Below are 23,896 nucleotides of genomic sequence, written 5' to 3'. Positions count from 1 at the left end.
TCACCATACAATTGCAGAGAGCTTCAGCCCATCCACAGAGTAACACCACTTCAGAAGGCTGCAAGCATCTGTCCTTCTTGTTCTTTAGCCCAACCTTTTATACCCTCATGGTTCGTGCATCACACCTGTGTGCCCTCTGGTCCCTTTGGTGATTGGGCAGCACACCTGGGCACTTCTTGTCTCCTTACCTTCAATGCTGCTCACCTGCTTGTCACAGCTGTAGCCAGTTGGGGATGAGGCTCGGCCGCAGCCCCACTCCCAGTTTCACAAACTGTGTGCCTACACCCCCACTCCACTAAATGACTTCCAGGGCTGAAGAGAAGCATAGCTGCCTACTTACCACTCCAGCTGACACTTATCATCCTGGTGTTGAGCATGATATCCCTTTATCTAAAAAAGGGGGGGACTCTTAGGGCTAAGCCAAACAGGTCTGCTTACCTGTCTTTGATCAAGGTAGTGATGAAGAAAGGGCCCTGCACTGTTTTGTGAGACATAAAACCCCAAAGGGCTACAGAAAGCAAGAGACCCTATTTGCTGCACACGTGAAGGATACACTGAATTATGGACACATATAAGAACATCCACAGATTCAAAAGGAAAAAGCCAGAAGAATAAAAATTGAGAGCACAAGTAAATGGCCCGAGGGAGTGGTAAGCAAATAGAGCTCTGCAGTACACTCACCATTTGTAGTCCCTTTGAAGTCAAGCTTGTACCTTTTCCCTCCAAAAGCCATTTCTGTACAGCTACGTAGTAACACACAGCTGTTTGAAGAGGGCTACAGAGTCCAGGTATCTCCTTCCTGTAGCTTTTTTGACTATGTTTTGAAGAACTCAGGAGCTGATCTTGGAGAGCAGTCCCCCACACCAGTTCCTGCAACCCCAGCGTAAACCAGAAACACTGGAAGTGCACTACCTGACCCAGCTCCCCATCAGCAGCTGAGGCTCTGTACCTGGGCCCTCAGCTGGGCACAGGTGCAGCCCTCACCAGCAAAGTTGCTACACCAACAGACATGCAAGGGTGTCTTCCAGGAGCATTTGGCAAACATAGCTGATGCAGTGTTTTCATCACTCTAACATGTTAGGCGTTAACACCAATATCTGAGGGAGGCTTCAGTGTTAGACTCACTACTGCTCTTGTAGCAAATTCCTCCTGCACGCACAGCTCCAGGTGAGGAGGTGCTGAGCCAGCCTGTGCTGGGAAATGCGCCCGGACCAGTGCAGCCTCTAGTGGAAACCTGGTGATCCTATCTAAAGAGCTGCCCTCATGGCACCTGTGGGTGAGGCAGACAGAGCTTTTCCTCATCTGAATTAGAGATGCATGATACTCCTACATCAGCATAACTCAACCAACATGAAAATCTCCTGTGCTCACAAAACCTTGATGTGACTCACCGTGTCCTTCCTTGGCCCAGAGCTGGGAGAGCTGTGGCCACGTTTCCTCCTCAATACTCATGCACACACACCTTCCTCGGTACGGCCATCCGTGCTAAAAGAGCAAGGGCAGAAAAACATTAGCACAAAGAAAAGTTCTGCCATCTTCCCAGACCTCAGCTAGCGCAGCTCTCTGCAATTGCTAGTGTTCAGCACCTTGTTCCTCAACATTTCGTACCTGTTGCAAACAAATCAACAACCAGGCAAAGAGAATTGCCAGCCCCTCATTCCCGAGACCCCACAGGAACTGTTTCAATGTTTCCAAAGGGAATTGCCAACTCCTCATTCCAGAGACCCCAAGGGAACTGTTTCAATGTCTCCAAAGATGTTAGCATCATCTTGCAAAGCCACTATACACAGAGCATCATCACACCACTTCAGAAGACTTCAACCCATGCAGAGTAACACCATACCAAATCCAAAGGCATCAAGCATCAGTCTTGTGGTGTTTTTTTTTTTTTTTTCTTTTAAGCCCTACCTTTTATACCCTCATGGTTCACACATCACACCTGTGTGCCCTCTGGTCCCTTTGGTAATTGGGCAGCACACCTGGGCACTTCTTGTCTCCTTACCTTCAATGCTGCTCACCTGCTTGTCACAGCTGTAGCCCATTAGGGATAAGGCTCGGCCACAGTCCCACTCCCCATTCCCACAAACTGCGTACCTACAGTTTGCCCACTGTTGTTTTATTTGGATTTTTTATCTTTGCAATCTACCCTCCTTTCTTATTTGTGACCACAGTTACAACCATTACGCTGCATTCATTTCCTCTCAGTTGCTTCTGCTGAGAGCATGCTGCTAACAAATGCTGTTGTGACGGCAATCCAGGGCTCATCAGAAGAGGAGGGAAAAATGTATGGCATGGAGAACAGCACCAACGGAATGTGCAAAGTGATAAAATACTAACATGAGCCTTACCCTCTCCCCAGCACCTGCACCCTATCCAGATGAAGACAGCCGATGGGATGTAGCTTGTACACAGCATCTATTGCAATCTCTGTTTGTGAGGGCTGCACACACTTCTGGGTTTGCAGCAGGCTGCAGGATATTCCAGCTGCTTACATGACAGGCAGCTAAAAATATTTATGGATAGCCAGGAGCCTGCAGCAGAGATGGCTTCTGAAGTGTGACTTAGGGCCTGATCCAGACCTCTTTAAAGCCAGGGAGCCCACCCTGAGCTCAGTCTCTCCATTCTCTACGAGACAGAAAATCCGGCACACCTCTCCCACACTTTTATCCACTATTCAGTCCCCAAACTGCTTGGGGCAGGAGCTGTCATTTTTTTTGGTGCGCACAGGACACACTGCCCATGGCGGCACTGATCTTACCTGTTCCTCTCAGTTGTTACGTACACACTTGTAGTAACAGCACGGGCAGTCCAGAACAAAGTGAGATCCCCACAACAGTACAACGTGTGCCCAGCCTCTCTCAGCCATGCAGCAAATATAGAGATGAGATGTGGTGAGATACGATTTGACTGCAGACACCTGTGGTGTTTGTGTGTTGTTGCCGTACATGGGTACAATCCCACACATTTGTAATAACAGCTACCCCAAACCACAACGCATTTGTGAATCTTTACTGCCAGTTTTCCTAAGTACTGCACCACAGGGCAGTTCAGGTTGGGAGGCATCTCTGGTGTTTAGGTGTTTCATGGCACACTGAATATCCCTGAGGATGGAGACCTACCCTTTCCAGCCAACATGTTCCCATAGCTGACCACCTTCACAGTAAAATAGTTTTCCCTCACACACAAATGGAATTTTAATTTTTGCCTATCATGTCCTGTCCGCTCACTGACACAATGACTGATAAGCAGCTCTTTGGTCTCACTGCCTGCCAGCAAAGGACCCTCGCACTTCTCAGCTCCTCCCTCCCCCCTAGCCTGCTTCTCTCCTTCGGTGTCGCCTCTCCTCAGCGCTGTCACCCCAGCTCGTACCTCCACGGGCCGCCACCTCGGGCAAAGGCGACCGTGGGGTGGCGGCCCGGCCGCGGAGGAGGTGGAGGAGGAGGCGGAGAGGCCCGGCGCCGCAGGAGGCGGGTTTCCCCGCCGCACCTGAGTGCAGCGCCGAGCACCGAGGCACAGCACCGAGCACCGAAAGCCGGCCGGCCCGGAGCATGGCGCGGGAGCTGAGCCAGGAGGCTGTGCTGGACTTCCTCTGGGCGGCCGGGGGGCGAGCCCCCAACACGGCGCTGCTCCGCCACTTCCAGCGGTTCCTCCGCGACCCGGCGCTGACGGAGCAGCAGCGGCGGGAGCGCCGCGAGTACTTCAAGAGCCTCGTCAACTCCCTGGCCACCGTCCACCCCGCCGCCGCCCCCGGCGCCTCCAAGGACATCGTCCTCCGCCGCAGGTACCGCGACCTCCTCGATGAGGAGCTGCCACCTCCGGAGGAACAGCGGGAGCAGGAGGAGGAAAAGAACGAGCCGCCGCCGCCGCCCCGACGCGACCCCGACGGGCGGCGCGGCCCCCGCGGGGAGGCGGCGGAGCAGGGGCGGCCCGGTGGGGCTGGGGGCTGCGCCGCCCGGGGCCGCGGCGGGCCGTGCTGCGAGTGCCGCCGGGCGCGCCGCGCTGCCGCCGCCGCCGCTGTGCCCGCGCCAGGTCCCGGGACACCGCCCGCCCCCCGGCCGCCCCGCTCCCGCTCCCCGCCGCCCCCACCGCAGCCGCCCCCGTACCGGACCCAGCCGCTGTCCTCGGGGCCCTGGGCACTTTGCCCCGGCGGCACAGCGCGGCCCCAGCCCCCGGCGCTGCCGTCGTATCCTGGGGCGCTGTCCCCCGCGGTGCCGCCCCGGTCCCTATCACCGCCGCTGCCTGCTGCCGGGCTGCCCTCTGCCACAGCGCCCCGGTCCCGGACGCCACCGCTGCCACCGGGCCCAGAGATGCCGCCTCCCTACAGGTTGCCTCAGCCCCGATCTCCGCCGCAGCCGGCGACTGGGACGCCCTTGCTGAAGGCCCCTCGACCCTCAGCAAGCCCGGGGAGGCGACCCCACGCCGGACCCATCCCGTCCCCGCTGCTGTCATCGGGCCCCAGGGCGCTGTCCCCCCGTGACCTGCCCCCGTCCCGATCCTTGCCGTTGCTGTCCGCCCCGGAGGTGCTGCCCCTGTCCCGGTCCCTGCAGGCACTCCCTGCCAGCCCCTCCTCATCGCCACTGCTTTTGTCAGGCCCCGAGGTGCTCGCTTCCACCAGGCTGCTCCCATCGCAGTCCAGGTCCCTGCAGCAGCTCCCCACCAGGCCGTCCCCAGACCTGCCGAGGGGATTCAGGAGGCTGACCCCCAAGGAATCAACCCAACCTCAAGTCCTGCGACTGTACCCGTGTCAAAGCCTGACACTGCCGTCAGGTCCTGGGATCCTGCCCACCACCAGGTCCCCCCCTCCCCAATCCCTGCCACAGTCCGCCACTCTCCCGTCCCCATCCCGCTCCCTGCAGCCACCCCTTGCCAGGTCACCCCAGTCCTTGCTGCCAGCACAGGGCCCCGCAGTGCCCCAAGCCCCAGAGAGCCAGCCCCCGGCACCGCTGCCTGTTTTCCGGAGCATCAGGTGCCAGCTCGCTTTGTCGGAGGCGCAGGGCAACCCCCCCTCAGTGCACGATGACTGTGGGCGGCAGCTTCGCTCCGTGCTCACCAAGAGCTCCCCTAGGAACGCCGCAAGCCGGGGGCCCGTGGTGCCGCTGGGACAGCGGGAGCACGCCTGGCTGGTGGCAATGTCAGCGGGCTGCTGGGCTCAGGTGCGAGGGCTCTTTCTGGAAGAGCCTGAGCTGGCCCTGCAGAGAGACTTCATATCAGGCTTCACAGTCCTTCACTGGCTGGCCAAGCACGGCGACGGGCCGGGCCTGCAGGAGCTGGCAGCGGCGGCGCGGCAGGTCGGGCTGGCCCTGGACGTGGACGTCCGCTCGGGCTGCGGGTACACTCCACTGCATCTGGCTGCCATACACGGCCACCAGCTTGTCATCAAGGTGTTGGTGCTGCAGCTGGGGTGCCAGGTGCAGGTGCGGGATGGCAGCGGGCGCCAGCCGTGGGAATACCTGGGCAGCTCCACCTCGGGGGAGATCTGGCAGCTCCTGGAGGCACCCCGTGGCACAATCATGTTCCCCACGCAGCCCCTGGCCCGCAGCGTGTCCTCTGTCAGCAAGGTCTCGCCGTCCACCGGCAGGGCAGCGCTGCCTGCCTGCCTCAGGGTGCAGCTCGGGCGTGGGGCAGTGTCCCACCCATCCGGCAGTGACAGCGACTGAGACAGCTCCCCCGGCATCACCTACCAGTGGAGATGGGACCTTGGTGGCCACTCTGAGAAAGGAAGCCATGCAGGCAGAACAAAAGCTGTGAAACAGACTGAACCTATTGAAGAATGTACTTTTAAATTATTCCAATGAACTGTTGTCTGAGCCCCTCTGCCCTCCCTCCCGTTTCTTGCTTTTCTACCAGAGAAGGATGCAGTAACTCTGCTGGAAGCAGGAAAAACCCTCGGGAGGAAAGTCTTCTGCAGCCCGCAGGGCCAGGACCAGCTGCTGGATGCAGCCACGGCCACCAGCATTAGTGGGGCCATGGCTTTGGGGTGAGGGTCAAGTCTGGCCCCAGTCACGGTAGAGCACTTCCTTTTGCTGACAGTGACAGATTGTTGTTGGTCCTGGGGCTTGCAAAACACTTGTTTACACCACCTAAATTCTGGGGAGTAGTAAAACTACATCCCTTTTTAATCCCAGCAGATTAAGGATGAGTCCCTCTTTTAAAAATGCAGCTGATCAAGATACAGCCTTCCAGTGAGTAGGGAAGGCGTTTCCCAGGCCACCTTGCCCACCATTCCATGCCGAAAGGAATGCAGAGCAGCACCACAGCCCTGCTCCCCTCCACAGCTGCCCGGGGCTGCCCAGCGGTATCCCTGCTGTTCCCTCATTCCTGCACCTCCAGTTGCTCTCCTCACATCGCAGGATTAGGAAGTGATACCCGTGCTGTGGCTAGAGCCCTGTTCCCACACCCTGGGTGGAAAGCATTGTGGCAGGATTCTGTGTTGGGCAGAAAGGGAGCTGTGCTGTAGTACGGGTCCCAGCCTTGCAGAGGGAAGGCAGTTTCATAACCAGAGCTGCATTTTCCCAGAGACACCAGCCCTAAATTTCCTGTTAGGTGTTTATGTGATGGGGGCAGGTGGGACCGGGGGGCCAAGTGCAGTCAAGAGGTGTCCAATGGAGTAATTCCTCAGAGTTTACAAAAAACCAACTGTCTTTAGGAATCTCAGTGGATTGTGTGGGTCCTGCAATGTACTCTGCTCTCTGATTTAGCATAAATGAGCCTCTAAAGTGTCAAAAATTGCAACAAGTTAATCTTGCACCGAATCTTTCTCTCCTATCAATCCTCTATGGAGGCAGAAAAGAGCTAAGGTACATGAGACAGGGATCCAGTGCTGCTGGGTTGATGCTGATGCTGCTGCTGCTGGGTGACCCTGGGTGCAGGACCATTGAAACTGGGACTGCTGTCTCAGCCTCAGTGGGAGGCTTTGGGGCACAGCAGAGCAGGAGGTGGGAGCGCTCATGCATTTGAGGCATGTGTGTGAATGCCTGCAGTTTCGGGGAGGAACAGGAATGAGGGCAGCAGAACCTGACCCTTGCATAACATGCGTGCCAGGGAATGCCTCGAGTCCTTGCTCAAGCACTAATTGAGGTCTCCGCTTTGCTCGGGGTTTATTTGAGGGAGGAAACTTTTTCCTGCACAAGGGAAGCTACTCTGCTTGACTCTCGGGCCACAGAAGGTTGCGGCCTTTTCCCAGCCTGTTTTTCTCCTTTTACAGGGAAAGAGTCCAGTAAACCAAAGCAGTGTCCTGTCAATGATCATTCCTCTCTGAGATGAAACACCATCTTGAACTCATAAGAAATTCAGCTGTGAAGTGGCCTCTGAGCCACCAGCATGAGAACCTGGAGGGCCCTCTGGGACTCCTCCACAGCAGGAGGAATTCTGTGTATCCCCCTTCCTCTTCTATCCAGCTGGGGTTTATAGTCTAGGTCACACCAACACACAAAGTGGCTACTGCCTGGGAAAGCAATGAAGCCTTTTCCAACACATTTAGAGCCGCTGTCACTATTCACATCATGTGCTAGGCTCCCTTGGGAAAGGGATCCCTAAAGCCTTGCACAAGCCTTGGCTAGGAGCTCCTAAAAGCAACCCTGTTGACAGGGGATGTCAGGGTAGCCACCAGAGCCTTCCTGTATAGGGAGCTTCTCAGAAGGAACCCTAAATGAAAGAAGTTTGTGAGCTGAATAAAACTGGGGTGGGGGCATATTTTTTTCTCCAAAAACAGCTTCCAAAGAACAAGGTTTTCCCCTTTGTATCTTCTATGCTGCTAAGACAGTGCTACCTTGGGATTCTCATCTTACAGCCTTTCCCTGACCTTTCTCTGTGACGCAAACCTAAGTGGTGTTTTTTTTTCCCTGCATGCTGTTTCAGACCTTGCCTGCCATCTTTCTCAGAGCCCTTTTCTCTCCCTAGCAGTGTTGTCAGACTGCTGAACTAAATAAGTTGTGACCTAATTCTGTGATCACTGTTTGCTTGCCTGTTGAGATGACACAGATAAGCTGGTTTCTCCAATTTTTAAATTACAGGGCAACTGTTAGGAAACTCTAAACTTTCCATTCTGGATTCAGTGTGCATTCACTCTGATTTATCACCTTAGTGGTGTTAGGATTGCTAACATTGCTAATACTGCACAGCTCCTATACCACACAGTTATTTGGGGTAATAACCACTCTTTAAACTCCCAGAAAGCCTCATCCTCCCAGGTTTTCTGCTGGTGAAATAAGCAGTGAACAGGGTGAAACCCATCTCCAGCCCATGGTGGGAGGCAGGGTTCCCTCAGCCGTGCCTGGAGGAATCATGCTGCTGCCCTGGTGCATCACAGATCCAGTCAGCCAGGAGCAATCCACCACTGGATACACACACATGCAGCCTGAGCATCTCCATTTCCAAGTTCTCCTGATCTCCTTGCTACTTACTTGTCAGCCTGCCTGGCCCCTTCCACACCTGTGCACGCTGCTGTTTCCTCATTGCAGCTGGACGTGGCTCCTTGCCTCACACCCAGTCCAGGCATCTGACTTTGCACCGCCCTGAAACACAGCACACGCCGTGGATTAATGCACAGCAGGACTCTGCCCTCTCCTCTCATTGCATCTAAAACACACCTCCCACTTGGCGGCTGCTGCTGGTAAAGTCCACCCCTCTTCTCTGTCACGCTTATCTCTGATCAGCTGCTTTGTACTCCAAAGCCCACGTCCTGCAGAAGGGGGAGGGTGTTTCCGTGCCTTGGCCTTTGCCCAGCAGAGGCTGTCAAACCTGAGGCTTACGAAGCCCTGGCAAAGGTAACCCCTCATCACCCGCTCGCAGGGCACACGCCTTCACACCCACTCATCTGACGGCTAAAAGCAGGCAGCACAGCACAGCGGGATATTCAGCTGGATCCACGCCTCTGGACAAGGACCGAAGAAGGCTGGGGCAATGGTGGAAGCCCAGCTCAAAGAGCCCAAGAGGCTTTTCTGCAAGTAAGAAAGTGTTTCCGGGCAAAGCAGGTGAGCAAGAGCACAGAACATTGCAAACTGAAACTAATGGCCATAGGACCCTTTATATCACAGCACTTTATGAAGCAGAGACAAATAGAACTTGTAGAGTTAGAAAAAAAAAAAAAAAAAAGAAAAAAAAAAGAAAAAGAGTCCATCACACAAAATACCCTTTTTTCCTACTGTGACAAATGTAATTTTGAATTAAATAGTTTGTATACAACTTCACAGTGAGAAGAAAGTCTTGCACACTTTCAGCAAGTAATGAAACAATTACAAAGGCTACTAAATCCTGTTAAAGCTAGAATTTCTCATGACTGCATTTACTACAAGTAGCACCAGATGGAGGTTAGCAGAGTGGGGTTTAGAACAAGAACACCCCCACCCCTTCCCAATTAACAGTACAGCCTAAATTTCCCCAGTAAATGAGAACTGTTAGCCTTTCAGGGAAATACAAATATTGTCTTTGGAAACTCAGTCACACTGGAAAGGTCTAAAAGGAGAATTCTTAGTTTAGTTAAATTAATACCCCTCATTCCCATCATGAGTCTATTTAAGCACAGAAAATGTATTTTACCATTAATTAAAATATTTTAGGATACCAAGAAAAGCTTGGTACAGAGGCACTATTGTGTTAAATGCCTAACTGAGCACAAAGTGCAATACTTGTCTGTGAAGACACAGATGGGTGATCTTGTGGAGGCTGGTTTTCTCCTTAGAGCTGTTAATTTGACCTGGTGGAGCAAACTGCTTTTTGGATAGTTTAAATAAGCCTAAGGCTCATGGTATTTTAAATCTGGATAGGATTTCAGCAAAGGCACTTGAGCTCCTCATACCTATCAGGACTTCCTTACAGTACGGGTTGTCATAAAATAAAAGCAACCCAAAATCTGTTTGTGAAATAGATCTTTACACCGCTCTTAAGATTTTTTAGCTCTGATGGTACTGGAAGAAAGCACAAAACTGCTGATGGCAGAGGGGTCTGATAAAGATTTTGGGTGCTTTCGTTGCTATGTGATAGTGTTTCATAAGCAGCCATGCTCTATGTGCTCAAAAGCCACAAGCTATTTAAAATTAAGAAATCCTAGTTTCTGCTGTGAAGGAAAGGCCCATCAAAACTATTGGCAAGGTCCTCCACGCAAGCGGGTCTGTCCGTGTGGACTGGCCTCAGTTTGCATTTCTAATGCTGCCATGGCAAGCAAGGACCAAAATCCTTCAAGATGTGTCCCAGCAGCTTCCCTCTTGCTGAGAGGCCTCTGTAAAGAGAGCTCTTGGTTTAAATATTTTCTTTGGGCCTTCTTGAGTCACAGCTCCAGAGTGAAGGAATGTTCTGAAGCATTTGATACAAGAAGAGGTATTTTATAGACTTTAATGAAGTCCAGGATATTTCAGTGGAAGTGGGAATTAGAAGAATTTGAATTGGTGCGTGTCACAGACCTGGACTCCCATGGTAATTTCACAGGGAACAAATAGCTTTGCACAACCAGGCACAGGGCAGGTGTTTTTGCAGGTTGTCCAAAGTCCACGTGGGACGTGCATGCCACTGGTAAATAGCAGAGAATGTGTCAGGGAAATGGGAAGGTCTTGAGTCTCACTTTGAGAGAGGACAAGAGGTACTTGCCAGGCCTTAGTGGGGAGTGTTGTTGCTACAGGGATGCAGAGCTGTGCTCCTCCATCCACAAACACTGCACCCTCCTTATCTCCCGAGTGCTTTTCACACTGCCTGGTGATGGTATCTAAAGTGACCCTAGAACAAAACTGGCAGCTGATAAGGAGGGGAGCTGATAAGGATGAGGGCAGGGTTTGTCCTCAGAGCCAGGTTGTTTGCAAGCCTGCTTGTGGCCAGGGAAGGCAGTGGGGCCAAGGGAGAAGCAGATGCTGCTGCTCACTTGCAGCCTGCAGGACTCTGCTGAGCTTGGGGAAAGCAGCAGTCCCTCCCCTCTGCTCTCCCTGTGACTTCACCCAAAGGAAAGCCTGCCTGTCACTGTGTTTAGCTCTATATCCCTGCCTGGCCATGCCAGTGCCCCTGGTTCAGCCCATGTACGCAGGCTGGGGAACCAAGGTGGGACTCTGTGCTGTCACGCTGGTTTGACCCCCAAAGTCGCACTGCCTCCTGTGTCTGAGCCACGCTGGGTCCCTTACCAGCCTCTGTGCTCATGTCAAGTGACATCGAGTCACCCCGAAGGCAGGAAGACCTCTGCTGGGCACATGCTGAATATTACTGAAGAGTGTAAAATGCAAACACTGGAAGGGGATTAACTCTTTTCTTACATAAGAAAACGTGTGTAGAACAGACCAGTGCATTAAGAAATCATCTTGTTATTTTCCTTCCTTGTGTTCAAATACTTAACCTATTTTTTGAGCTCTGCTTGAGTCATATCATCAGCGGCAAGGAATGTAAAGCCTGACTCTTGTTTTAACATACTTTCTGCTGGAGGTTTCTAAGCCACAAGGCTGTGATGGGTTCTCCCCATCCAAGTGCTGGTCACTGCAGTCCAAAGGCAAGGGCAAGGGATGTACCAGGGCAGGGTGTGAGAGTTTTAGAGGGAAAAAGGAGGAGTGAAATGCTCTTGCAAAGGCAGGGAGGCTTCCAGGCAAGTGGCTGTAATAAATAGCATCCCCAGGAGGTCACTAAGCCTGGCAGTCTCGCCTGCAGGTTAAGACGCACAGCTGGGCATAGTCAAGGGAAGCTGCACATTTTTCTTTGCATAAACACTAGAACTGGTTTAGTCATATGCTGAGTGGCATGCTCGGGGGAATGCAGATGCTCGAGCTACAGAGTTATTTGCATGTGATTTGGATTCTTTGTCTGTTTGCTTTATAAGTACTGAGTAGATGTTTTAAGCAAAGATCTTGCAACTCTGCCCTCTCCACGGTTTCTCGTTGTTGCCTCACAAGAAGCCCAAGGTTGCTGTTCCTCATAGTGGCTGCCTGTAGATTTCATGTTGAGTGACTTTTTAGCTGCTGAGTGGTCTGTGCTGCAGACGAGGAGCAGTCAGCCATGGATCTGTATGTCCATGCAATCAGACATGGCACCTGGAAAGTCCTACTCCTGCCTGTGGCCGAAGGGGAGGGCGGGTGCAGTGGTGCTTCCCTTGGATTTTGGTATCTTGCAGACCTGGCAGGCATGCCGTGGCCCTCGGCTGTCCTCAGGCACTGTGGGATTCCGTGCAGCCCAGCTGTTCCCTCTCTGGGGCTGAGCACACCCCGGGCACACTCTCACTTGCCATGGGAGGGCAGAGTCTCAGTGGAGCCCGCCACCTCTGCTGGCTGCTGCGGTGGTGGCTGCATAGGGGCAGCCAGCTGGGTTTGTGCTCTTCCCTGGGCCTGAGGCATGGCTGGGGCTTTGCCATCACTCACACTCTCCCAATCCTTCCTGTCAGGATGACAAATCCCGCCTGCCCTCCCTTTTCCTTGCAGGGCTCTGAACCACTGCCTCACCTCACCACGCTGTGCCAGAATCCTTTTATGAATCCAGCCAGGATCACCAGAGCGTTCAGTGGGGTTAGGAGCAGGCTTTCTGATCTGCCCACGGTGCTTGGGAATAATGCTCTTGCTTAACTTACTTGGGAATAATGCTCTTGCTTTCCAGCAGAACTTAGTGATCTGCCCCTTCTAAATGTATTTCCAAATTTTTTGTGTGCATGTGAATATTTCTAACTGGGTCATTTCTCTTTACCTATCAGATGAGATGCCACCCTGTGAAATGGCCCATCATGAATAATGGGAGACAACCAAATGACCTGCCTGCACTTGATAATTTTTACAGCTGTTGTATAAAAGCACATCAGTCTTAAACCTGAGTATCTCTTTGTTTGTTGCACCTCAACAGCCAGAGGAGTTCAGAGCTGTTTTGTGAACTAAGGGAATCCTCGTGACTCATTGCAGGTAAGCCCTAAATCTGGCTGACAAATCACCGGGGGAGAAGGTGGCAGGAAGGGGAAGGAACCTCTTCCCCACATATCATCATTTCGATGGCTCTTCAGTGTCTCGTGGCTCAGAATGGACAGTGTTAATGTTCCTTCAAAGATTGTTACATTTTTAATCAGCATGTTCTTTCCAAGGCATTTTCCAAATACTTGCCGACCATTTTCTCTTGCCTAAATTTGAATTCAAGAAACTTGAGCCAGCCTAAATACAATCCCTTCTCACTGTGGGTGGCTCAAAGGAGACCAATTCTGGCACACACATGTTTTTGTGGAAAAGAACTCCAGATGGCTTGAGTTTCTAAGCCATCCTGGCATGCTCTGTGTGCTATGTCAGGCTAGAAAAGAGCTCTGCTAAACCAGTTTAACCTAAGGTTGCTGAAAATACTTTTGTGGACACTGGTCCCACACTGTCCAAAGTCACTGTGAGGGGTTTTCCTCCATCAGTTAGAGCCCCAAAACAAGAAACTGCTTCACAGTCTTTCAGTCCAAAGAAAACCTCTGCCTTGCAGGTTTTGCAGAATGAGAGTGACATAAGGAAAATCAAGCCTTACAATCCTAAGGAGATAATAGAAAAGGACCAACAGACGTGTCTACTGTGTCCTGGATGTGTCTACTATGACAACACAGATCCAGTCCTGTGGCCTGGAATGTGGCAAATCTTTCAGTAAGAGCATTCCAGGTTACTTGGCAAAACCCCAGGAGCTTTAACTTTACGGGTGGCATGACATGATAGAAGCTGATTTATGAAAAGGAAACAAAACAAAGGCTAGAACCCCAGCCTGGTGCAGCCACCTCCATTCAAGATGAAAGCTGCCCAGAAGGCTTGCTCCAGAGATGATCCTTTTTTCACTGACACCTTGTTTCACTCACATGGGGTCCAGACCCAGCTAACCAGCTCTGCTGCTGGAGTTACCCTGTGGAGGGCAATGCAGCTGCACTCTCTTTTACCTTTCCTCACCATGTGGACATCTTCAAGGCCTGTACAGGTTTTATTCAGCAGGTTAGGGATAGGAAAATCCACAGGTCCCCATCTTCAGTCCCCACACAAGTCCCCTTGCAGCTGATCATGAGGTGCAAATCAAACCCAGATTGATGGGTTGTGGGGGCTAGACCACAGGAACATATAAGGCTTGGGAAGTGCTGCTATCCTGCTGTGACATCCCAGTGAGAAGTGTTCCAGGGTCTGCTCCTGGTTGCAGAAGTTTGCGGTGCGGTCATAGATGTAAACAACTGTGCTGCTAAGACAAACGAGTACTTAGGGCTGCCCGAGTTGACAGACCTTGAGGAAAATACTTGAAGGGTCACTAACCCATGGGCTCTGCTAGGAGTTCTCACTGCAACAGCTGCTTGACTAAGATCTCTTGTGACCTCCAAGGAGGAGGGAAAGATAGGCCTGGATTCTTAATTTTTGAGTAGCAGGGACATCCAGTGAGGAGCAAATGCAAACAGCTCCTTTCAGATGAGGCAGTGCACTCTGAGGTGAGGCTCTTGCCACCCACAAACTTAAAAGGTTAAGGAGGGAGGTGCCAAAGTAAAGTGAGTCCAACAAAACAAAGGCCCGGTTCTCCTGGGTAGGTAACAATTTGCTCTAGTTGAATGTAATCCACTGAGAGATGAGAGAAACACACAGATTATCAGCTTGGGTCAATGTTAATGAGGGAAATAAAATGAGGAGACATACTTTAAATTCCAGTGACACAATCAGCAAACTCCTTTCATCACTTTGTGACAGTGTAAGAAGTTCTTTATAATTAACTTAATTTATAATTAACCTGGAATAGAGGTGCTTCCCTTTTAATGTAGGGAAAGCTGAAATCAGGAAGCCCTCAGGGATAAAAATGCTGTAGTGTGGCCATGCAACCCCAGCTGGTATCCAGTGCAGACTGGATCTTCCTGGCACAAACTTCCCACTCTGAGGCAGTGCTTTGGGAGCCCGAGTGCCAGCAGGCTCTGGGACAGCCTCTCACCCTCCTGCCACATTGGACTGTGGCTCCTTGAGTCACTTTGTCTTTCAAGAGCAGGCTAAAGCCTGTTCCTGGGAGTCTAGCTCCATTCCCCTGTGGTATCCAGCTGAGCCCTAGAGTTCCCCCCAAGGATAGCAAGGGGCTGGAAGACACCATGGTGGTGAGAGCATTGTTTCAGCCAGCTCTGCAGAAGGATCCAGGGAAATTCTGTGCAACTAAACTCTTCAGGGGTCATGACTACCCAAGCAATAAGGCAGAACCTTCTCAGATGAGACAAACTAATGGGCTGTGGTAGCAACAGAGAGAACCAGACACTCCAACAATAGAAGCAGAGGATTGCTTAAGTTAAAATCCCCAGATATTCCAAGAGAGAGAAAACAGCCTGTGAGTGTATATAGAAATGCAATGTATATATCTGTTATGCTGTAACAAAATAATATTTAGGTTGTAAGAGTAATCAGGGGCTACTGCTGAGAAAAGAATCCCAAACAGACAGTATTGACACAAATATTCCCTAAAACTGGCATGAGAAAAAGATGCAGCCCTGGCCTGATGCACTGAGAATGAACTCACAGAGACAAGAACAAATCTTTCCCAAAGAAAGTGAAAAAACGAACCCTAACTTAAAAGCAAACTGTAAACTTTCTCTTACACTAGGAAAGGGTGAGGGGTTTCTCTTGTCATTATTTCAAGCAGCCCAATCCTTGGATTGGAGCAGTTCTCCCTGCTTGGTCAGTGTCACTGACTGAGGGGCAGTGGCTGAAGCAGTGGTGCCCCCCCAGGGCGGTGCATGCACAGAACAGCTGTGCTGGCCCCGGGGCTGGATGCCTTCTCCAAAGGAAGAGAAAGCTTCTGCTCACTTTCTGCAACAAGTGGGGGCACTTTCTCAGCTGCAGCCATGAGCATGGGTCGTACCAACAACCACCCCTGTGTGTGGGCTCAGTGCACCACAAACCAGGCACGGGCAGCGAGGAGCCAGCAGGCCTCCACACCCCGGTCACACCCTGGTCCTTGAGGAAGCCAGCAGAAGGGCGTGCCCTCAGACCTCCCCAAACCAGGGGAAAGCCATCTCTAATGACAGAAGTGATTAGCCTGGGATATGACTTTGCCAATGGCTAGGGAGTATATTTTCTCACAGGAGATTAAAAAGAGTAACACTCAGCATGCTGCACCCTTTGCTTCTGAAGCAAATCTGGGACATTTCTAGGGAGTTACAAGGAAATCAGACTGGCCAGGTGTCTGCCTTCAGCCTGTGCAAACCAAGAGGTGAATGAAGAGTTTGGACTGGAGACCTGGTGCTGGACAGGGCCCTGGTACCCACAAACAAGCCTGCAACGCCAAGCACTGGAAGGCCAGCCTTAATTTTCCCCAGAGCCAAAAATTCCTCTGTGTATCACCTCTGGATGAGCAGGAAATGACTTCTCTCCCAGCTTCTGCCAGAGCTGCCAGGTGAGTGCAACACTTCTCCAAAAGCAGGTAGAGAGCTGTGACACCTGAAATGGGAACACTTGCACTGTGTGTGCCCTGCTGTGAACAACACGTTCACTCTCCTGTGAAAATTTTAAAAGTTTAATAAAGGACAATAGGAGACAAGGACCATAGAGCAAAGGTTATGACGGCCGGCACTCAGCCGAGACCACCCTGTTACCTTCGGGGACAGCCCTTAAATACCTTTTTCCTTACATCAGCCTGTTGCATATTCATAGCTCCTTATGCATATGCATAAACTAATTTGCAGTTTCCATGAACTATTTTACATGGCCCCGCCTTTTTAGAGCATGCGTGTTTCTTGGCTGTGGTTTTGGCTCCCTCTCCTTATGACTTCCAGTTTGGGCCTCGGTCCATACCTTCTTCAGACGGTGAGTGCTGATAGTTGGCAGATCTGTAGCAGGTGTCTTCATTCTGTGTGTTCACTGGATGTTATCTCATCCAATCAGGCATTTTCACACAAGCATTGCTATTTCACTACTATGTCTAAACTTAATGAACAACGGAAATAAAACAATATCTTTATAACAAAGTTACTTCAACATCAAACATATAAAATCCATTTTAACTTTTGCGAAAAGCCAATATTATAATATGTATCTATAACACCTGCTACTCTTTCTCAGAGCCTGTACTGACTGCAGGCCCTTGTAACAACCCAGGTGGGACTCACTTGGGCTCTTCTGCCCAGGGTTTCTTCTCAGAACTTGCCCTGCTAGGCCTGGGGAGTGAGAGAGGCCTGCATAGAGCAGTGCCTCCCCCTTTCTCCCCCAGGCCTTTGAAACACACCCCAGTCCTCTGCCTGCCTGCTGTGGGTGCATAGGGACTGAGTCCCTCCCTGTGGGAGGTGCAAGGTGTGCTTTGCCCCCCCGTTGTGCAGGTAGGCTGGGGTCATCCCTCATGGGTGGGATTGGCCAGTGTGGCCTTGCTTTGCAGCCTGCCCTCTGAAGGGCCACTGTGTCCCCTATTTTTCTCCCACTTAATGCCTAGGAAAGATGCAGGACAGTGAGACAACTCAGCATTGTAGCCCCAGAACAAACACTGTGCTGACTTCGCAGGGCTCACGACAAGGAGTGCTTTAAAGACAAGGAGTGCTTTAAATCAAAAGACCAAAGGCTTTGCTGCTATACCAACAAGGCTGCCAGTGCAGAGCACTCAAGTCAAACCAACAGAGCGGTCTCCGTGTGTTATTAGAAAGGTAATTCACTGTCTGAAGGGTCAGAGGAGGAAACTTCAGGCCAGAAGAGCAGCTCACATGAAATGTGCATTTCGGGAGACAGAGGGCCCAGCACTGAAAGGAGAGAAGTCTCCAGGGATTTCACAGAGCTGACAGGAAAACAAATACACAAACCCAACTGACTAAAGAGAATTTGCTCAATCCCTCCCATGTGCCAGCGACCAGGGGAACAACTGCACAGTAACTCGGCTGGGAGAGCAGGCGCCTAAAGCCTGTCTCTAACACGTGATCCTGACTAACACTGCTGGAGAGCGGGGCTAACTTAAGGTGGAGTTAGTCGGGATTTCTCCAAACTCTGTAGAGGGGGCTTGCTCCCAGTGGCATTTGCTACTTGCGTGAACTCTGCTCCCACAGTTAACTCCTGACTTCTGTATGGCTCTTGTGTGTGCCAGGGAGTTAACTGGAGGTGAGGGCATGTGAGGGATTTTCCCTACAGCACTTTCAGTCAGCATTCTGTCCTCTTTTATGCACCCCAGTCACAGGGCTGCAATCTGAGCTTGTGACTTTTAGTCCAAACACAGCTCAGCTTTGCTGAAACACCATGGGAATGTTCTGAAATGGGTGTGGGGGATATCTGGGGCAAAGGATGACATCAGGAGTCAGGATGCTGTTCCTGTGAGAGCTCTAATGAAGTTCCAGCAGCCTTCTGCAGGGCAGCGTGTTTCCCACCACCACCCAGCCACAGATTCCTGCTCTGTGTTGTGAGGTGCCTGGTGCAGCCCTCCCAAGAGTGACCTGCAGGCGAGTACCTCGCAGGCTGGTCACGGCTCAGCCACCACGTAGCACACTGTGCTTATAGAGCAGCTCTCGCTGTGGGTTTACAAGCAGGATCGGAAAGCTGCATGTCATTAGCATCGCTTCAGGCCTCAAGGAAACTGAGGCACAGAGTCCTGAGGACCTTGCTAAAGCCCATGCAAAGGTACAAGCCGATCCAGGGACACGGCCGCACCAAGCACTGCAGCCGCTCCCCCTTCACCTGCCTGCCCTGCACAGCCCCTCGGGGCAGTCGTGCTCGGTGCTTTCTGGGGGCACAGGAAAGGGGAATGGCAGGCGCTGGCCAGTCTGGAGATAGCAGCCTCCTCTCCCGTCCTGCAGGCTGCACACAGCCCTGCCCAGCCTCTTCCTCCCCTAACAAAGCATTTCTCTTTTCCCTCCGGAGCCTTTTGCAACTGGAATGGAACCAGCGAGACCGTGCTACTTTTCAAGAGCCGCGGCCTGAATTATCACATCTACTTAAAGCCCCACACCACCAACCTGAACCTTTTAGGCACTGCTGAAATGCCGACACGGGCTGTACCAAGCCCTCGTCTTGCATTTAACTGCAAGCAGCGAGGCTTTGCATCCAGCGTCTCCCACCAGGCTGGGCTGGGAGAGCACATCCACCCGTATCCACAGAGGCAGCCACTTGGCAGCAGGAACACGAGGACTCCCAACCCTGATTTTAGACACAGATCGCCGAACAAGAAGCAGCCACCTGGCTCCTAGCACAGAGAAGCACTCCGGCTCCTGGGATCGGAGCCAACAGACGCTGCATCGCAGCTAGGGGAGCTTACAGCAAGGATCACGCAGAAGCAAGCAATCACTAGTTCTTAAAATCATACACAGACTGCCTGCAAAGAACAGTATCGACAGAAGTCTCCCGCCCCCCTTCCCAAACGGCTGGGAAGCTCTGGCCACAGCTGCTGTTATCAATTCTCTTCCTCGCCCTCCCCCGACCGTGTGACGGTCCTGCCCGGGTGCGTTCAGCTGCCAGAGCCCGGCGCTGCGTCACTCCGTGCCGGGAGAGGGGCTCTGCCTGCCGGGGCCGGTGTCTGCAGCATGGAGAAAGTGAGTGCCGCCTGCGAGCCGGGCTGCTGTGCCAAGCAGGACTGGGACTACGGCTGGGCTGCCTGTGAGGTTTGGGCGTGGTGCCGGAAGTATGGGGAGAGGAGGATTAGCGGGAAGGAAATGCAAGGCTGATGTATGGCTTTGGGGGGAATAGTTAGGGCGGACCAGCCGTATTTCTTCTCTTCTTCTCTAGCATGTTATCTAAGTGGGGAAGCTGACGAATGCTTATATTCTCAAGTACCCTAAAGGTTTGGGTCCGTTTGCAACTCTACAGTTTCCAGACTCTTTATACTTTTTTCCCTTAATCTGTGTATTTTTCTTCAGGAATAATGCCTTTTGGGTGTAGGAGTGGGTTAACTCCTAATGCAACAGGAGAGGAAAGCAGGCTGGCAGTGTACTCTAACCCACCCCCGCCCCCGCAGCTTTCCTTTCCTCGAAAGACCCCCCGGGCGCAGCGGCTGCATTCCAGAGCCAGGAGGCTGAGTTAGTGCCGTGGGGATAAGCAGTTTAGTGACTCGAGGAACCCTGACCTCGGCAGGCTGTGTGTGGGCAGAGCAGGGAGCAGGCATGAGGGCAAGGACTACATCGGGGGCTGGGGAGCAGTGTCCAAGCAAACTAATTTGCAATGTGCCTCCCAGCCTGACCCGGCACACGGTTAAGTAGCTCAGTACACTGCTCCTGTAGCAGCTGCTGAATCTGCTCTGGGTTTGTGTGACCAGGTTTTGGTAACAGAGGGGGCTACCAGGGTGGCTTCTGGGAGAAGCTGCCAGAAGCCTCCCCCGTATCGAGCAGAGCCAAGGCCAGCAGGCTCCAGGACAGACAGGGTGCTGGCCAAGGCCAAGCCTATCAGGGACGGCGGGAGTGCCTCTGTGATAACACCGTGCAGCCTGTGGTGAAGGCCGTGGCGAGGCAGCTGTCCCTCTGCAGCCCGTGGATGTCAACAGGCAGGCAGGAACCCGCTTGCAGCCCGGGGAGTGCTCTGTGCCGGAGCAGGGAAGGCTGCGACCGTGTGGAAAGGAACCCATGTTGGAGCAGCTGGTGAAGAGCTGTAGCTCACAGGGAGGACTGTGTGAGGGACCCACACTGAGCAGGGGAAGACTCCTCTCCTGGAGCAGTGGTAGAAACACCCTGTGATGAGCTGACTGTAACACCCCCTTCCCTACCTCCCTGATGGGGAAGAGGTAGAGCCCGGGAAGGAGTGGAGGAAAGGCATTTTTAAGGCCTATATTACTTCTCATTATCCTGCTCTGATTTTAATTGGTAATAAATTCAATAATTTCCCCCAGCTGACTTTGTTCTGCCTGTGACAGTAATCAGTGAGTGACCTCTCCCTGTCTTTGTGTCAACTCATGAGCTTTTTGTTGTATTTTCTCCCCCCATTCCAGTTGTGACGCAGTGGCTCTGGTGGGTACCTGGCATCCAGCCAGGGCCAACCCACCACACCTTGTCACCTTATACTGCTTAGAGGAGTGGGGGACCCCCGTGGCTGCTGGGACGGGCAGGTGGCCTGATTCAGCCCTTCCTCTAGCACAAAACTCATGTTTGAGTGTGCCAGAGCTGCTGTGTGCCCTGGCAGGATTGGAAGCCTTCCCTTGGGATAGACTAACTCCTGTGGTTTGGTCCTGCAGGGACTGGTTGTTACTCAGCTGGATGTTGAGCCTGGTGAGTGTATCAAGGTCAAGGGGAAGATCCAGTCTGATGCCAAAGGGTGAGTGAGGTGGTGAATGGATTGATGGAGGAAGCCAGAGCTCCTGCTGTGTTCAGCTTGTCAGCACTGGCAGCTCTGCACTGGCACCCCTCTGCACTGGCTCTGTTTACCCAGGTTTGCTGTGAATGTGGGCAAGGACAGCAACACCCTCATGCTGCATTTCAACCCTCGCTTTGACTGCCACGGGGATGTCAACACCATCGTGTGCAATTCCAAGGAGGATGGCATGTGGGGGGAGGAGGACAGGAAGGCCGACTTCCCCTTCCAGCATGGTGACAAGATTGAGGTGAGGCCCCAGGGATGTGCACAAGGCCCAGGCACTGAGCGGCCCAGGGCACAGCTTTTTAATGCTGCCCTATGCCTCTGTGGTGCAGAAGGAGCAGGCATGGAAAGGGGAACGAGCCCCAGGGGAAGAGCCAAGGAAGTGTCTAGAGCTGCGCTGCCCAAGTCAATGCCCAGCAGCTGGCATGTGCTCAGTGCCCCACTCTGGGCTAAGCTGTGCACCTCAGAGCAGAAACAGCACTGAGGTCAGACTCAGACTGGGTCTGTATCACCCCACAGCTGCAGAAGCTTCCTCCGTTCTATGACTCTGCTAGCAGGGAGGAGGCTGAGCTGCTGAGCATGGCCTTGGCAGCAGCCACCTCACCTGTCCTGCACCCAGACTGGAGGTAGTGGGAGTGAGAAAAGACTGGGAGCTGTGATGTGTCAGCTTCATTCCTTCCTTCCCTCTCATGGCTCTCTACAGATATGCATCTCCTTCGATGAAACTGAGGCCACAGTGAAGCTGCCTGAGGCAGAGTTCAAGTTCCCAAATCGGCTGGGCATGGAGAAAATTGAATACCTGGCTGTGGAGGGTGACTTCAAAGTCAAAGCCATTAAGTTCAGCTAACAACTATAGCTTGGTTTGTTTTGTTTTCTGCCCCCCCGTGTAGTGAAATAAACCAAAACTTGCAATGGCTGCTTCCTCTGCTGTTTCCTGCTCTAATCTGCTTGCTCCTGTGTGTGCTGAGGGGGGGAGGGGATGATGTGCATCCAGCCATTTTCCTCCTTACACTGCAGCCTTGCAGCTGGTACTGAGCTAGACACGAGCCTGACAAAGCCTGACTGACTGTGAGTGAAGCTGACTTAGCAGTAGGTGCCCCATTCACCGTGCTGGCTCCACTGCGTGGTCCCTGTCAGGTTCCTCAAGTGTAGAACTAGTCCCAGCCGGGAACAAGTTGTGTTGGCTGTTCACCGTGCCATCTCTGATCACGAAGTGCTGCTCCCTGCTGGGGATGGGGGACTGACAGGGATCTCTTGCCAAGAGCTTTGCTTTCCCAGAACGTGCTCAGCAGTTGCATGCATTGCAGGCTGGCACTGGTGTACCTGAGGAGCAATGGAGAGTAGGCAGGCTGGGAAAAAGATGTGGAATGAAAGGAGAAGCCTAACAGAAAGCTTAGAACTGACTTGAGAGAATCCAGGCTGTCCCTGGTGCTCATGACTTGAGGTGTGGACACTGCCAGAGACAGAGGATTAGGCACAGTCAGGGACTGAGGAACACATCAGGTATGGGTGACAAACCCTGTGGCAGCCCATGGGTCAGTGTCTGGAATGCTTCCCTGCTACAGGGCTGTATCCAACAGAGTTACCAGGGGCATTTAATCCTGAGTGCACTGAACACAACTAACTGTAGTTAGGCAGACAAAGAAGGAAAAAAGCTTGGTAAAGAGTTTCTTCTACTTACAACCTCTGTGCTCATGCAATGCCTTGGAATGTGTCTGCTACTGCTTTTTCCTCACAGCCTGCTGGTCATGCTGACCCAAGCCAGGGCTGGAGCTGGCACTGCTGTGGCATTGGAGAACCCACGGAAAGCAAGGAAGTCCTGCATGCTGTGTGGAACGAGGAGCCTGGGCAGGTTGGCTCTGTGGCTGTGTGACTGTGCTGCCCAGTGTGGCTCAGTCAGCAACAGCCTGTGCAGGTGAGGCCTTCTTAGTCCAATGCTTCTGCGGTGCTGGAATGTGATCCCTGCTGGCTAATCTAGGCACAGCTGCTCCTTGAACAGCTGAGCCAGCCTGGGTAGGGCCACAGCCCTCTGTGGAGTATTTCAGCCATCCCAGGCTCTTTGTGGGGAGGCTGACAGGCTGCCTTCGTGCCAGCAGCACTGTCCCCCCTGCACTGCAGCAGCTGCTGGGAGCTGGGCACGCCCAGGGAAGAGGGCGGGAGCCCGGCTGCACTGCAGGGCAGGGGCACGAACAATGAAGGGATTCATTCCTGCCCTGCATCTACTGCATCGTTTATGGCACAGGAAGCTAAGTGTTTAGAGGCCTGGGCGTGTTTCTTAGGGAAGGCTAAAGACAAGTCTTGCTGGTGCTTTGCATTGTCAGGTAAGGCTTGGGATTTTTGTGTTTTGCAGGGTATTTGGGGTGGGGAGTCGGGGAAGAGAGAATACTTTTTGTCTTACTTCTCCCTCTGTCACATAACCTGGCTGAAGGTAAGTTCAAAAAATGTACTGTTGTACACTGAAAAGGTACAACAGCCCTCATGTAGCAGGGGCACAGGAGAGCTCAGAGCTCTGTGAGTGTCTCTGTTCCAGGCTGCCCTGGTCAGGTGAGATCTGTGTGTCTCAGAACTGACAAGAATAAAGCTAATCCCATTTTTTGCCCTTAAGCTGGCAGTCCTGACTGCCAGGTAGGTTAGTCACAAGTGTTCTTGGCTGTGGTGCTCAGGGCACAAACAGTGCCTTCCTGGGGGCCATCCCCCTTTTGGGCTTCCCACAAGAATTAATTAGCTTTATCCTGCTTTTT

The 23,896-nt window shown here is 52.6% G+C and overlaps 3 protein-coding genes across 3 annotated transcripts in view; 2 read left to right on the top strand and 1 right to left on the bottom strand.

Moving 5' to 3' along the window:
* SEPTIN11 (septin 11) overlaps window positions 1-818 on the bottom strand; it is a 44,033-nt gene extending 43,215 nt beyond the window's left edge. Inside the window, exon 1 of the mRNA XM_068188239.1 lies at window positions 682-818. Coding sequence (XP_068044340.1) covers window positions 682-684 — 3 coding nt within the window. The 5' untranslated portion in view covers window positions 685-818. The remainder of the gene's footprint in view (window positions 1-681) is intronic.
* A 2,455-nt stretch (window positions 819-3,273) lies between these two features.
* Window positions 3,274-6,776, top strand: SOWAHB (sosondowah ankyrin repeat domain family member B). The gene has a single exon (XM_068189206.1). The coding sequence runs from the start codon at window positions 3,549-3,551 to the stop codon at window positions 5,655-5,657; it is 2,109 nt and encodes a 702-aa protein (XP_068045307.1). The 5' UTR covers window positions 3,274-3,548; the 3' UTR covers window positions 5,658-6,776.
* LOC137472826 (16 kDa beta-galactoside-binding lectin) lies at window positions 3,623-22,071 on the top strand. The gene is made up of 5 exons (XM_068188240.1): window positions 3,623-3,633; window positions 19,391-19,405; window positions 21,034-21,113; window positions 21,228-21,399; window positions 21,859-22,071. The coding sequence occupies exons 2-5, from the start codon at window positions 19,397-19,399 to the stop codon at window positions 22,000-22,002; spliced, it is 405 nt and encodes a 134-aa protein (XP_068044341.1). The 5' UTR covers window positions 3,623-3,633; window positions 19,391-19,396; the 3' UTR covers window positions 22,003-22,071.
* The last annotated feature ends 1,825 nt before the right edge of the window (window positions 22,072-23,896 follow it).

This window comes from Anomalospiza imberbis, chromosome 4 (genome assembly GCF_031753505.1).
Source record: "Anomalospiza imberbis isolate Cuckoo-Finch-1a 21T00152 chromosome 4, ASM3175350v1, whole genome shotgun sequence".
Lineage (NCBI taxonomy): Eukaryota > Metazoa > Chordata > Aves > Passeriformes > Viduidae > Anomalospiza > Anomalospiza imberbis.
Note: the sequence above shows the minus strand (reverse complement) of the source record. Positions and strands in the feature narration are given on the sequence as shown.